This window comes from Malaclemys terrapin, chromosome 12, assembly GCF_027887155.1.
Source record: "Malaclemys terrapin pileata isolate rMalTer1 chromosome 12, rMalTer1.hap1, whole genome shotgun sequence".
Lineage (NCBI taxonomy): Eukaryota > Metazoa > Chordata > Testudines > Emydidae > Malaclemys > Malaclemys terrapin.
In genome coordinates, this window is record NC_071516.1 from 25,719,584 (window position 1) to 25,733,003 (window position 13,420).

At 52.9% G+C, this 13,420-nt stretch overlaps 1 protein-coding gene across 12 annotated transcripts in view; it reads left to right on the forward strand.

Moving 5' to 3' along the window:
• Positions 1 to 13,420, forward strand: part of EPB41L1 (erythrocyte membrane protein band 4.1 like 1) — a 157,086-nt gene that overhangs the window by 93,909 nt on the left and 49,757 nt on the right. For all 12 annotated transcript variants that reach the window (XR_008446834.1, XR_008446835.1, XR_008446836.1 and 9 more), the window contains exons 4-6: positions 2,699 to 2,863; positions 11,970 to 12,074; positions 12,197 to 12,239. Coding sequence is in view for 3 of the 12 variants with exons in the window: in XM_054046406.1 (XP_053902381.1) it covers positions 2,699 to 2,863; positions 11,970 to 12,074; positions 12,197 to 12,239 (313 nt within the window). In the remaining 9 variants the exon portion in view is untranslated. The remainder of the gene's footprint in view (positions 1 to 2,698; positions 2,864 to 11,969; positions 12,075 to 12,196; positions 12,240 to 13,420) is intronic.

A 13,420-nucleotide genomic window follows, 5' to 3' on the forward strand; every position in this document is an offset into this window, starting at 1 on the left:
GGGGTATCTCTGCCAAGCTGCAGTCCCACTTTGCATTGCAGTATAGACATACCCTGGGTCGCTTCTTGGGGGAAAGGACCAGGGGGAGCTGTGATGACCTGATAAGGAGACTTGGAATCTATGACCTAGGATGGGGAGTCTTGGCTTCTCAAAGGCAACATCAAACCAGGCCGATGAATCAGAGTTATCCTGGCCAGGGCAGTTGTGTCGCCAGAGGAGGTAGGGCCTTTCCTGCTGCAGTGGAAAGGGACAGTCCATATCCTGCCCAGGGGAAAATTGCCAACAGTATTTCCAAGCTGATAAATAATTGAAGCAAATCCAGGATAGCTGCTAATTGCAGCAGGTGGAGGGGATGCACAGTGCATGCTAGGCACCAGCTGCCAAGAAAAAGCCATTTAACCCCATAGGAGAATCAGTCCCCACAATCTTATCTCCTGTGATTGGCCACAGGCCACATTCTGCTCTCAGTCACACTGGTGTCATCCTGGGCCCACCCCAGCCTATCCCAGACTTGTGACCAAGAGCCTCTCTGTGCTAGAATGACAGAGATAAACAGCAAAAGGGTTTGACTGTCGGCTCAGAAAACATCTAATGCCAGTGATTGCGAAGAGCCGTTGGTCGCTGGTGAGCAGAGGCAGCTGGTGCAAGGGCAGTCAGAGCTTAGGTGGTCCCTTACCATCTCCATGAGAGTCCTCACTTTCTGCGGCCACATGGCGAGGCCCTCACTGCTTACCCTGGGTTGGTTGGCCAGGCCTTGGAAGCTGCTTAAGGCCAAGAAGGGGAGGAAAACACAAGGGAGGAAAACACAGGGGAGGAAGGGGTGTTGTGAGAGTTGTGCCTGAGAAGGGTGCCTGACCCCCTTAGCAACACGGGCACAGCATGGGCAGTGGTAATAAAAGCGCCCCCACCCCTGCCCTATCAGTCTGCCTTGCCCAGACTGGGCGGTGAGAGGAAAGCTCCCAGGCCCACGTGGACAAGGAGAGAGTAGGCTGAGAAACCCACCAGGCTTGCTTCCATTTGAAACCTGCCCTAGATCAGGGCTTGAATTCCGGTCAGCTCCCTCCCATGTCTCGTGACGTGGGCAGCAAGGACTTGATTGGGGCCTGAATCCCCATCTTGGGAGGAGAAATGGGAGCTCGCGATGCCACTGCACCATTCACCTCCCAGGGTCACCTGCTGTGCAGCTGCTTGGAGAACCCGTTCCTGCATGCTGCCCTTATAGGGAGTTCTGGGTGTGCCGGGCCGTGGAGCCTGAGCTTGGTACCCAGAGTCCCAGCAGCATGAGGGTTGTGTCTTTTCAGCTGCTGTGGGGCAGACAGATCCTATCCTCTCAGCAGAGGGGTCTGTGGGTCTCTCTGTGCATCACTTTGGGGGAGTATCCAGCAGCTGTGGCCCAAGCCCCAGGAAGCACTGATTTGCTGGCAGGCATGATTGTGTATCGAGTGCCAGTGGGCTGAGGGCTGCATTCTGATCTGAGCTACACCCGTGTCAATGCACAGTGACCCTGCTGACCCGCTTTGCCCCAGGCCCCCTGAATCCTCTGGGCGATCCTGATCTCCTGTGAGGGCAGGTGGTCTGCAGATCTGGATGGCACTCAGCGCCTGCCTCTTTACAGCCCTCCAGTCAGCACAGGGCCCGGGTCTGGAGCTAGGTGGTGCTATACTGCAGAGAGTTCAGCGACTGGCAGTCTGGTGAAAGAGGGCCGGGCCGTGCACGGGGGTGGGAGATGCACATGCTGTGGTGGTGAATAGGTTGGGCTTTGAAAATGCCTCTTCTCTGGAATGTGCCAATGAGAGCCGCAGCCCAGCACCGTGAGGCAGGGCCGGCTTTAGGCCGATTCAGCCGATTCCCCTGAATCGGGCCCCGCGCCCTTGCCGCCCAGGCTATTTAAAAAGTCCGGGGCTCCCGTTGCTTCTACCGCCCCTGCCCTTTAAATAGCCGCTGGAGCCCCGCCGCTTCCCCAGGGCTCCCTCGGCTATTTAAAGGGCCCGGGACTCCCCGACTTCTACCGCCCCGGCCCTTTAAATAGCTGAAGGAGCCCTGGGAAAGTGGGTGGCTCCGGCGGCTATTTAAAGGGCTGGGGATCCAGCTGCCACTGCTGCCCCGGTCCTTTAAATAGGCGCCGGAGCCCCGCCACTTCCCCAGGGCTCCCTCGGCTATTTAAAGGGCCGGGGTGGTAGAAGCAGGGGAGCCCCGGGCCCTTTAAATAGCCGCGGAAACCCCGCTGCTTCCCCAGCGCTCCGGCAGCTATTTAAAGGACCGGGGCGGTAGAAGCAGGGGAGCCCCTGCCCTGCCCGCAGCCAGCCCCTGCTGCACCCCCTGCCCTGCCTCCAGCCCCGCACACCCTGCCCTGCCTGCACCAGCCCCTGTCTGCAGCGAGCCCCACACCCCCTGCCTGCAGCCAGCCTGTCTCCAGCCAGACCTGCACCCGCCGCCCTGCCTCCAGCCAGACCCTACCTCCAGTCAGCCCCTGCCTCTGCCCTGCCTCCAGCCAGCAATGTACGTAATATATAATTTTGTTATTATTTATATAGTTATGGAAAGTAAATAATACATGGAAGAAATGAAAGGGGTTTTTTTACGTGGTTTTTTTTTTAGTCATCCCTGCCGGGGCCCAAACCCCTTGTGGCAGTGCAGGGTACACCGGCTGGACCCCCACGTGGGTGCAGGAAGGTAACACATGTTTCTCATCCTCCAGGGCATGGATTTGGAGGAGAAGGACTACAGTGAAACAGACGGGCTGTCTGAGAAAACCACACCCAGCAAGACCCAGAAATCCCCCCAGAAAATTGCCAAGAAGCTCAAGAGCGCCATCTGCAGGGTGACCCTACTCGACGCCTCTGAGTATGAGTGTGAAGTGGAGGTGAGTGACTGGGGTGTGTCACCTTAACCCCATGTGTCTGTCTGTGTCACCCCATCTCGCCTGCCTGGCTCTGCTTGGCCATGGTGCCCTTTCACACTCTTAACAGTGAGGTAACCAACCACTGGACCAGCTTACCTGGGGCTCTGGGGGATTCTCTGTCTCTGGCAAGTTTTAAACAAAGATTGGACATTTTTCTCAAAGAGATGCACTAGTTCACACAGGATTGAATTCAGGGAAGTCCTAGGGCCTGCGTCACACAGGAGCTCAGGCTAAACCTCGGGAGCCACATGCGGCTCTTTTACAGTTAAAGTGCGGCTCTTGGATGCCCCCACGCCCCTCCTCCATTCTCCACCTACCAGACTGGGTGGGAGGCAGCTCAGGACCTCTGCCTTGCAGTAGGGTGGTGAGGTAGGGGCTTCTACCCAGTGGGGAGGTGGGTCTCAGGGCTTCAGCCCTACAGGGTGTGCCTGCTGGGGCTCAGGGCTTCAGCAGGAGCAGGGCTGAAATCCCAAGCCCTGGCAGGTGCCTCCCAAGGGGCTGAATCCCGACAGGTGCTCCTCGTCTCTCAAACGTCTGAAGATCGTTGGATGCACCTCGGTGGATCAGTAAGTTTGGCCACCCCTGGGCTAGCCGATCCCAGCAGGTCTTCTTGGCTTTGTAATCTGTGACTCCCTTGGTTTTATAGCGGGAGGCCAACCTGCTTTGGAGAAGTGGGTCTGGCAGCCCAGCGGGAATCAGGTGTGGACATCCCTGCCCCATAGCTGTGTGAGAGGAGACCAGAGGCTGCGCGGGACGGGGAGGCTGCTCCCCGCTTTCGGCCAGCAGCTGGCTGAATGCAGGGCCCTGCATCTCCGACATGGCAGCAGTTCTCAGGGCGAGAGGTCTAGACAGGCCCTGGCTTGGAGCCACTCCTCAGGCTGTGTAACAGGGCCAGGCCTTGCACTGCAGCATGGTAGCCTTCGTGGTCTGGGAAGAAGGTGACTGCTGAGCTGCAGCACAGTAAAGGGGCCTCCTTCCTCTCACAACACTGCAATGTCAGATGCACAAATTAATGGCGCTCATGTGGCTGTCAGGATTGGTATAAAATAGAAACGGACTGGACTAAGGAGGGAGAGAGGGAAAGAGAAACGTGTGACAGGCAGGTGAACGCAGACACATGCTCACAGTCACTCACATTGGTAGACGGACATGCCTATATGTGTACACACACACACACACACACACCCTACAGAGTCAAACATTCAGAAGTTAGGAAATGCCAGAATTAAGGTTACCTGTGCAGCCTTAATTTGTCTCCTTCACGCAGATGAATTCTGATACAGTCTTTAATGACGTGATCACATCCACAGGACCCCTGCCTCATCCAGTGCACAGAATGGATGATGCTCACTTAGGTACCATCTGCACTACAAGCCAGGGGTGTGATTCCCTGCACATGTACACGGAGTTGCGCTACCTCTCATCAAGCTAGCGGGAGAATAAATAACAGTACCTGCAGTAGCATCGGTAGCAGCAGTCAAGGCATGGCTTAGCCACATATAAACCTGCCTAAAACTGGTGGGTATGTACACAGCACGGCAGCCATGCCTCCACTGCTGTTACCTGTGCTACTGCGGCTACACTGCTGTTTAGGCTCATGCTAGTTTGATGAGCCCAAAGGGTAGACGTAGCCTTAGTGAGCAGCTCTTTCATGTTTTGTTTTCTCCTCATTCTTCAGTGTGGGGCCACACACCTCACTGACTGCTGCTGTTCCAACCCTGCTCGGAAGCCAGAATTAAGTTTGCACATGGGCTTTTTTATGCTGCTCATTACTACAGTATCTGAGTGCTTCACAAACATTAATGAATGTATCTTCACAACTCCCCTTTAAGATGGGGGGGGGGGGGGATTATCCCCGTTTTATGGATGGGAAACGGAGGCATGAAGAGATTAAAGTCAAAGGTATCCACTCAATTTGGGTGTCCAATTTGAGACACCTGGGACCTGATTTTTCAGAGTATTTAGCATTCTTCTTCTAGAGCTGGTCCCTAGCTGTATTTCTCTGTGGGGATGCATGCGCTTCGTGCCCCTGGAGATGGAGTGTTTTGAAAGCAGAGTCCGTTGGTCCACATATCTGCCCTAACAACAGCTGATACAACTTGCAGGGCAACGGCTACTGTCATCATGATCTGCAGGGACTCGTGGCTCCATGCTTTGGGGTTTCCCTGGGAGATTCACAACCCCAGTGTGGACCTGCCCTTTGATGAAATTCATCTGTTCAGTCCAAAGATGGATGAGTCCTTACGCACTTTAAAGGACTCCAGGGCCACCATCCGCTCCCTGGGAATATACACCTGCCCCAAAGAGAAAATTCCACCAGCGATAATACAAGCCTAGATGGGTGGCTCAACAGTTCTTCCACCAGAGACCTTATAAGCCATCCCACAAGAGGCAGAGAGCTGAAAAGATCCCCTTCCTCACACCTCTGCAGTATGTTCCCAGCCCTTGGCTAAATGTCATTTTTGATAGGAGCTTGAGAACTGCAAACCACTGAGTCCAACACCTCCTGACTACTACGCACCCTGTGGTGGTTGTCTAGCACTCTTTATCAACACCTGGAGTACAATAACAATGGACGGATGGGTGCTCTGCATTATCCATTCCGGCTGTATGATAGAGTTTGCATCCCTACCCTCTCCAAAACCCCCTCGCCCACCCTCCCTTGGGGGCCGCTCTCATGAGAACATTCGCAAACAAGAAGCAGAATCTCTCTTACAGCGAGGAGCGAGAGAGCGGGTTCTCTTCAGTGCCAACGGAGGGGTGTTTACTCAACCTATTTCCTAGTCCCCAAAAAGAAAGGCGGTTGGAGACCCATTCTCGCCCTCCGCCACCTCAACCGCTTTGTGCACAAACTCCAAGTTTTGTAAAGTCACGTTGGCATCGGTAATTCTACCCCTGGAAAAAGGCCTGTGGTTTACAGCTCTTGACATGAAGGACGTCTACTTTCACGCAGACATTCACCCTGCTCATCAACACTTTCTCAGATTCCTAGTCCGCTCCATCCACTTTCAGTACAGAGTGTTCCCTTTCAGCATTGCTCCCACCCGCAGGGCCTTCACTAAGGTGTTCTCTGTCGTAGTAGCCGGTTATTGTAAGATAAGGAACTTTCGCTTATAAAGCACTTCATGTGTTCAGAGCACAGCTCCCATCAACTCGTGACAGTTGTGAATGCTCAACACTGCTGCAGATCAGACTGCAGGCTCTCAATCAGGCATCCAGAAAATGAAGAACATGCAATTAGTGCTCACCCGTGAAAAGTTTGGTTTAAGTGACTTGGCCAGCATCACCCGGGAACTCTGTGGCAGAGGCAGTAATAGAATCCAGTTCTCCAGGGAAGCATTCAACTGCCTTAATTATGAGACCATCCTTTCACTTCCTACAATCTCCTATCTTGTTCACTACATACCTTCCAACTTCTGCAGCAAACGAAATGGATCCTACAGACAATCGCCTTCACTAATAACCTTGATTCAGGTCCATGGAATGGAGCAGGGATGCTGGGCCAAAATATATGATTGTGTAACTGAGGACTATCACAGTGCATGCTCACAATGTCACAGGACACCTTAATTCTGCCATTTCCTAACTTCTGAGCACTTGACTTTGCAACCTTAAGAATGTTCCTTGAACATAGTTCTTTTGGATGTAGATTTCCTAGGTTTTACAAAAGGCAAATTGGAAAAAACAGAAATTCCTTCATGTGGTATCGAATTGACTCCCACATGGGTCCATCAGCAGGGATAGAACCTTTAGATCCATCTCAGAGACCTCAGCCACTTGAGTAAGTGATAGCAGTGGTAGGTTGTTATCCTGTACGTGGGCCAGCATTAGAGGGGAATGAGACACACACTTTGCCAGTGGGTTTCTCTCGTATTTGCTAAGAGCAGAGGAATGGTGAGACTCAGGAATCTTGGGTTCCATTCCAGGCTCTGGTGGGAAACGTGCTCTGGTGGGCACATACTCTTTTGCCCATTCCCCTACCCCTCTAAGCTTGACCCATCCGCCCCATCCCCTCCAACCTGTCCCTGTCCCTGTCTCAGTCTTGTCTCTTCTCTACCCCTGGCTCCTCGTCCTGGTCACATTCTCCTCACCTAGCCACTCTTATTCCCCACACCTCAGGTTTCTCATTCCAGCCCCAATCTCCTTGCCCAGCCAGCTCCAGTTTCCCTCTTCCCAGTGCCTCATGGGATATGTCTCTATCCTTCCTCCTTGCCTCCAGTCACACACCCTCCCCGCCCACATTTCCCATCCTCACTGACTCCTAGTCCCAGCCTCCCTCCCCAAGCTCCTTGTCTAATCACAGTGTTCCCTCCACCCCCATTTACAGACACACATAGAGACACACGTTTTCACATGTGCACGTTCACACTCCTACACCCAGAGACGGGCAGACACATGTGCATGTGTAACCAGAGAGATGTGTGTACGTAGGCACAGATAGACACACACAGACCCACACTTTCAGAGACATGAGTGCACAGACAGGCATGCCAAGGGACATATTTGCACACCTGCATGCACAGATATGAGCACACGGGTTTGGGAACAAGCCAGCGGCGTAGCTCCATGTCTCATCCCCCATCCTCTGAGTTCCCACCTTCAGAACAGAGCTCTCCCTTGCCGGAAGCCATTTCTGCTTTTTAGCTCAGTAAGGCACCGAGGGCGCTGTGAGCTGTCTGGGTCAATAACAGAAATACACATTCATGTAGACACAGACGAATCCCCAAGTGCGCACGTCCACACATACGCACGCACAAGAATGGAGCGAGAATGCAAGTCTGACTCATGCATTTCTGCACGGGGGCTGCCTGCTATTTGTGTAGCGTGGCAAAAATGAAGCGTAGGGGTGTGTGTGTGTGTGTGAGAGAGAGAGAGAATGAGTGAGAGAGTGAGCCTGTGTCACTGGGATAGCGACTGGCCTCGCTAGAGAGTGAGGGAGTTCTTGCAGCAGGCAGAGCAGTGATGATCAGACTGAGACTTGCGAGCTGCAAGTGGCTCTTTAACGTGTCCCCTGCAGCTCTTTGCAGCACATGAAATTAAAACAGTGTGATTTCATTATTAGCCAGTCTAAGTTATTAACCAGTCAGGATGCGTTTACTCTGTTATTAACCAATTGGAGAATACCTGGTCAGTAATTTTGCTGTGAGGATAATACCGTAGATAGATACGTCAAAATAGTAAATGAAGCAATGAATTCTCACTACTGTGGCTCTTTTGGGTAATGTTGGCCACTGATTTGGCTCCTGAACCATTGAGGGCTGAGTATAACTGCTGCAGAGTGGGATTAGCCGATGGGAGGGAAGAAGGTGTGACAAAGCAGAGGTGAAAGTAAGCCGGTACGGTCTGGTACGGCGTACCAGCAAGAGCCGATACGCCGTGCCATACTGGACTGGCTTCCCCGGCAGTGATTTAAAGGGCCCAGGGCTCCAGCCGCTGTGGGATGGCAGCAGGGCTCCCCTGGGGGGGCCCAGAGCTCCGCAGCGACCGGAGCCCCGGGCCCTTTAATTTGCCCCTGAGCCCCGGGGCTCCCAGCCACCTCTGCAACTGGTAGCTCCGGGGTGATTTAAAGGCCCTGGGGCTCCCAGTCACAGCTGGAGCCCCAGGGCCTTTAAACCATGAAAGGCCCCACCTCTTCCGGTTGAGGCCACGCCTCTTCCGGTTGAGGCCACGCCCCTGCTCAGGACTCCAGCGTACCGGTAAGTTCTTTAAGTTACTTTCACCCCTGGGACAAAGCCGTAAGTGCCATCTTTCTTAGATGCTGGAGGGTGGTCAACCCCTACTCTGCTCCGGGCCCTTTTGAAAGAAATGAAAATTTGTCACTGAAGTTTATGAAACAAAACGAAAAATGTCAGTTAGGAAAAAAAATCATCATTTTGATTTGAATTGAAATGACAAATTTTCAAATTTTTTATTTTTGTCCCCCACCCTCTGCATTTCCCCCATCCTGTGGAAAAAGGGGATAATAAGAAAAAAAGGAGAGGGGGAAAATCGCCAAATCTGTACAGTGATTTTTTTTTTTTTTCATTTTATATCAAATCAAAACAGCGTCTACTGCTGTTGGGAGCTGTCCCAAGCAACATAAATTGTGGCATAAAACTGAGTGTTTTTTTGCTGCCCTCCTTGCTCCTCACCTGTTTGGGACAGCAGTCATGAAATTGACCCTTCTTGTTAATGTCATTCAGCTGCTGCTCCGCAAGGTTCTGAGCAGCAGCAGAGGCACTTGAGCTGCCTGTCTGCAAACTCAGGAAGATGGCACTTAATTGAGTTACACTCGGTTTGTGTCTGGAAGGTTGTCTAAGAGCAGTGTTTCTCAAACTGGGGTTGCCGCTTGTGTAGGGAAAGCCCCTGGCGGGCCGGGCCGGTTTGTTTACCTGCCCCATCCGCAGGTCCGGCCAATCGTGGCTCCCACTGGTCGCAGTTTGCTGCTCCAGGCCAATGAGAGCTGCTGGAAGCAGCGCGGGTCGAGGGACTTACTGGCCGCCGCTTCCAGCAGCTCCCATTGGCCTGCAGCGGCGAACCGCGGCCAGTGGGAGCCGCAATTGGCCAGACCTGCAGACGGGGCAGATAAACAAACTGGCCCGGGCCGCCAGGGGCTTTCCCTACACAAGCGGTGACCCCAGTTTGAGAAACACTGTCTAAGAGCCATGAGGGCTGGAAATGTATTTTTAACAATAGAAAAACTGAGGTTCTGCAGAAATTGTATCCTCAGTGCCCCACGCTCATCTGGAAGGCTGTGACTGAATATTTTGAGCCCTGGTGCTGGTGGTCTAGAAGCTCAGCAGACAGAGAAGACATCAGTCTGTGTTTAGGTCAATGTCAGAACGGCGGCCTTGAGTTTTCCATAGATGAATGGGAATATTAAAGCCTGTGGCTGAGACTGACTGGGTGAAGGAATCCGAGTCAGCTTTGCTCCATTGATCTCAACCCTCCAGCAGCCCCATGCTTTAACTGTCATTTTTAATAACTGCATTTTTATTTACTGCAGAAACACTGATTGTCACAAAGCAATAAATAAACTGGATCATTATAGCAACTGAAATGATCTCTTAAAGCAGGAGAGAGGAGCTTTTCCAAGCCCTGACACAGCACATGGATTTCGTCACCCTTCCCGGGTGACTCTGATTAATATTTACCCAACAACAGACGCAAGCTTGCGCCCATAAATATCTGCATCATACCGGATACATAAGCCATATCTTGCTGTTTCCTTATCAGAATACTACTCCTGTATGTAGCTTAGGAAACAGTAATCTCCTGGTATCTTATTGCCCTTTGTTTCCGCTACTGTTTTGTTTGTAGTAGAAGCTGTCGGTGGTGAACTCTGATCTTATGAGATTCCATTTACAGTGGAGTCAAGTTAAAGTCCTAGATTGTTGCAATCTTTTGTGCTGTGCAAATGGTAATTTTGGCTAGTGAGGAACCTCTGCTCAGAGAAAAGTCCTTTGGGGAAAAAAGAAATTGCTTTATTAAAAGGGGGCTTGTGCTGTATTTATGGTTTCTTTCTCTCCCGTTTTCATCCCTCCCTCCCTTCCCCCTCTCCCCCCGTATGTATATTTTTGCCTTAGTTGAGCATTCTAGACAATACTTATATCCCTTAAAAACAAGCAGGGATCAAACACATAAATCCAATACCCTTTCCTAAACAAATTCTGCTCTGCAGTACTCCTATATCAAAAAAGATATAGGAAGAAACAGAAGGGGTCCAGAGATGGGAGACTAAACCTATTAGAGGCATAAAAAGATTTCTTTATCAGGAGAGATTGAAAAGATTGGAACTTTAATTTAGAATCAAGGTAAAAAAGAGGGGATATGATAAAGGTATATAAAAGAATGGACGGTCTAGAGAAGAGAGATCAGGTGCCCCAATTATCCAGTCTCATATTACAGGGACAAAGAACCACTCAGTGAAATTGGAGGGTGACTCATGTAAAGCTGATCAACAGAAATTATTCTTCTAGCCACATAATTAGCCTGTGGAACTCACTGCCACAAGATAGCCAGAGGCCAAATGCTTGGTAGGATTCAGATGAGGATGGAACATTTAACTGGATAATGAGAACACCCACTATTAATTAGACAGGATAAATATAGGAATAGAAATGGTATAAACCTTCCTGCTTCAGGGCATTAACCAGCCACTAACTGTCTGGGTCAGGAAGGAACTACCCTTGCAAGCAGGCTATTGCAGAATTGCCCACTGTGATGTTTCCTGCACATTCCTCTCAGGTATCTGGTATTGGGCAAAGACAGGCTCCTGGGCTGGCTGGATCACTGCTCAGATCTAGTATAGCAGCTACTCTGCACCTGTGTTGCTTTAAAGTGGGAGGTGTGCCAGCAGCTGGGTAGGTCTCCATCACCCAGATCCTGGCTACATCCCACATTAGAGCGGTAAACACGTACACTGCCCTATAATGTGGTGCTAGGGCTCTTCTGTGCACCCGCTCTATTTGCCGGTGTTAAAACTCTGCACCAAGCTGCCGAAACTGGTTGTTGCAGGATCAGTTCATTGAATGAATCTGTCCCATGAATCTATAGGAGGTGGTGTTGGCTCTCTGGGAATAGGGGATTAGGGAGCTGGGACAGGAATGTCCCGGAGGGAAACCCTAGGGGCAGCCGAGCGCAGGGAGGGAGCTCAGGCTGAGTTTTGTGCTGTGTTATTGTTTCAGAGTCCCCAGTAAAGCCAAAGCCCAGGAAGAGTGGAGAATTGGGAATTGGACACTGACTCGGGGTATCCCAGGGGACAGTCTGGAAGGCACATTGTCCTTCTGGGCCAGGGGGAGCCACACCCTCGATGGAGCCATTGCCTTCTCCTTCTCCCCAGCCCTCCCTGTCCCCTTTGGGGTGACACTTGTGCCCACAGGGGCACACCCAGAGTGCCGAGCCCAGGCGAGCACTGGCTGTGATTACGCTTGGTCTCTGGGAGCGGGAAGCAAGGGGCAGAGACTTCCTGCGTCCCCCGGGTCCTGCTTTTGCCTGTGTTCTGATGGGCAGCTGCAGCATGACTGGCCTTGGAAAGGGGGAGGGGGATCCTGGCTCCAACTCCCCTGCCCGGCTGTGTCTCCTGCAGAAACACGCCCGGGGCCAGGTGCTCTTCGACATGGTGTGTGAGCACCTCAACCTCCTGGAGAAGGATTACTTCGGCCTGACGTTCTGCGACTCCGACAGCCAGAAGGTAAGGCTGGGGCACCCAGCCCTTTGCTGGGCCTGTTTGATGCCCCCCTCCCCAGCCCCACCCCATCCTGCCTGCCAGACCACAGCCGTGACCCCTGGTTGTGCTATTTCTTGTTGTTTCAGAACTGGCTGGACCCTTCCAAGGAAATCAAAAAGCAGATCCGCAGTAAGTCGCCCAGTATGTGTGCTGGGGGTGCCATCCCCACCATGTGGTAGGCCTGGGCAGTGCCCTCCTCAGAGCTGCCCCCAGTGCTGGCCAGGCGTTCAAAGGAATTCAGCAGCTGCCACTGCTCTGAGTTGTTACCTCCCCATTCTGCTTGCCCCGGTGGGAACTCCGTCCCCTTGGTGCAGCCCAAGGGGGGCAAGAGAAGCAAGGGGAAAGGTGGAATAAGAGCCTGATTCGCAGAGATGCCAAGCGCCTGGAGTTCCCCTGGAGGCGGACGCGAGCTGCAGATGCTGCTCAGCTCCTCTGAAAACCGGGCCACTGGCATCCGGTCAGGGACAGCTGGGGAATGCATGGCTGGTGCTGTGTGCACCATTGGCAGAAGGGGCAGGCTGGCATCCAGAGCAGGGCTCCGGTAGCCGATGGACCACACGTGCCACCTTTCCTGTGAAGGACCTTTCTTATGGCAACTGGCTGGATGGCTTTGCTGCTCCTTCTCCCTGCAGTGAACACACAGCTGGGCATCTCTGTGGAGCTCGGCAGGCCGCGTTCTCCTCTCACTCACACTGTTGTCCATCAGGAGCCACTCCCCTGAAGTCACTGAGTGGTCCTGGCGTGAAGCTGTAGTGAAATGGGGAATCAGACCTCGTGTCTGCGTCTCTTGCGGCTGTGTCGGGGCGATGCCCCTTGGCTTGGGAGAGGGTGCAGTGAATGAAGGGGGTGATGTCTGCTCCCTCTGCTGAGGGCGTGTGGCTGCCTTCTGCTGCTGAGGTGTGCAGGCCCTGGGGCTCCTTGGCGGCGGGATTCCCAGCTACCATCAAATGCCCACGAGTCATTAGATTTACCCACAGTTGGGGGCTGCAGAGCCTCTGTAGCTGGTGGGGATCCCCATCCTTATCCACAGCAGTGACCCTGCCCAGCATCCAACGCAGGTGCCTTAGGATCCACCCAGCTGCTAACAGACGTCCTTGTGACAGTCCCTGCTCCCTCGGAAAATGGGTGGGGAGGGGCTGGATTGACGTGACGCCCAGAGGGAGCTCCGGTTCTGCCCCACTGGGCAATCAGGAGAACCCGGGCTGGCCGGGAGTGGGTTCCTGGGCTGACGGAGCAGGGTTGGGGCTGGCCAGCTGTAGGAGGAGCAGGAGATCCTGGACTGGCTGAGGGGGGGCAAAGCAGGCCAGCAG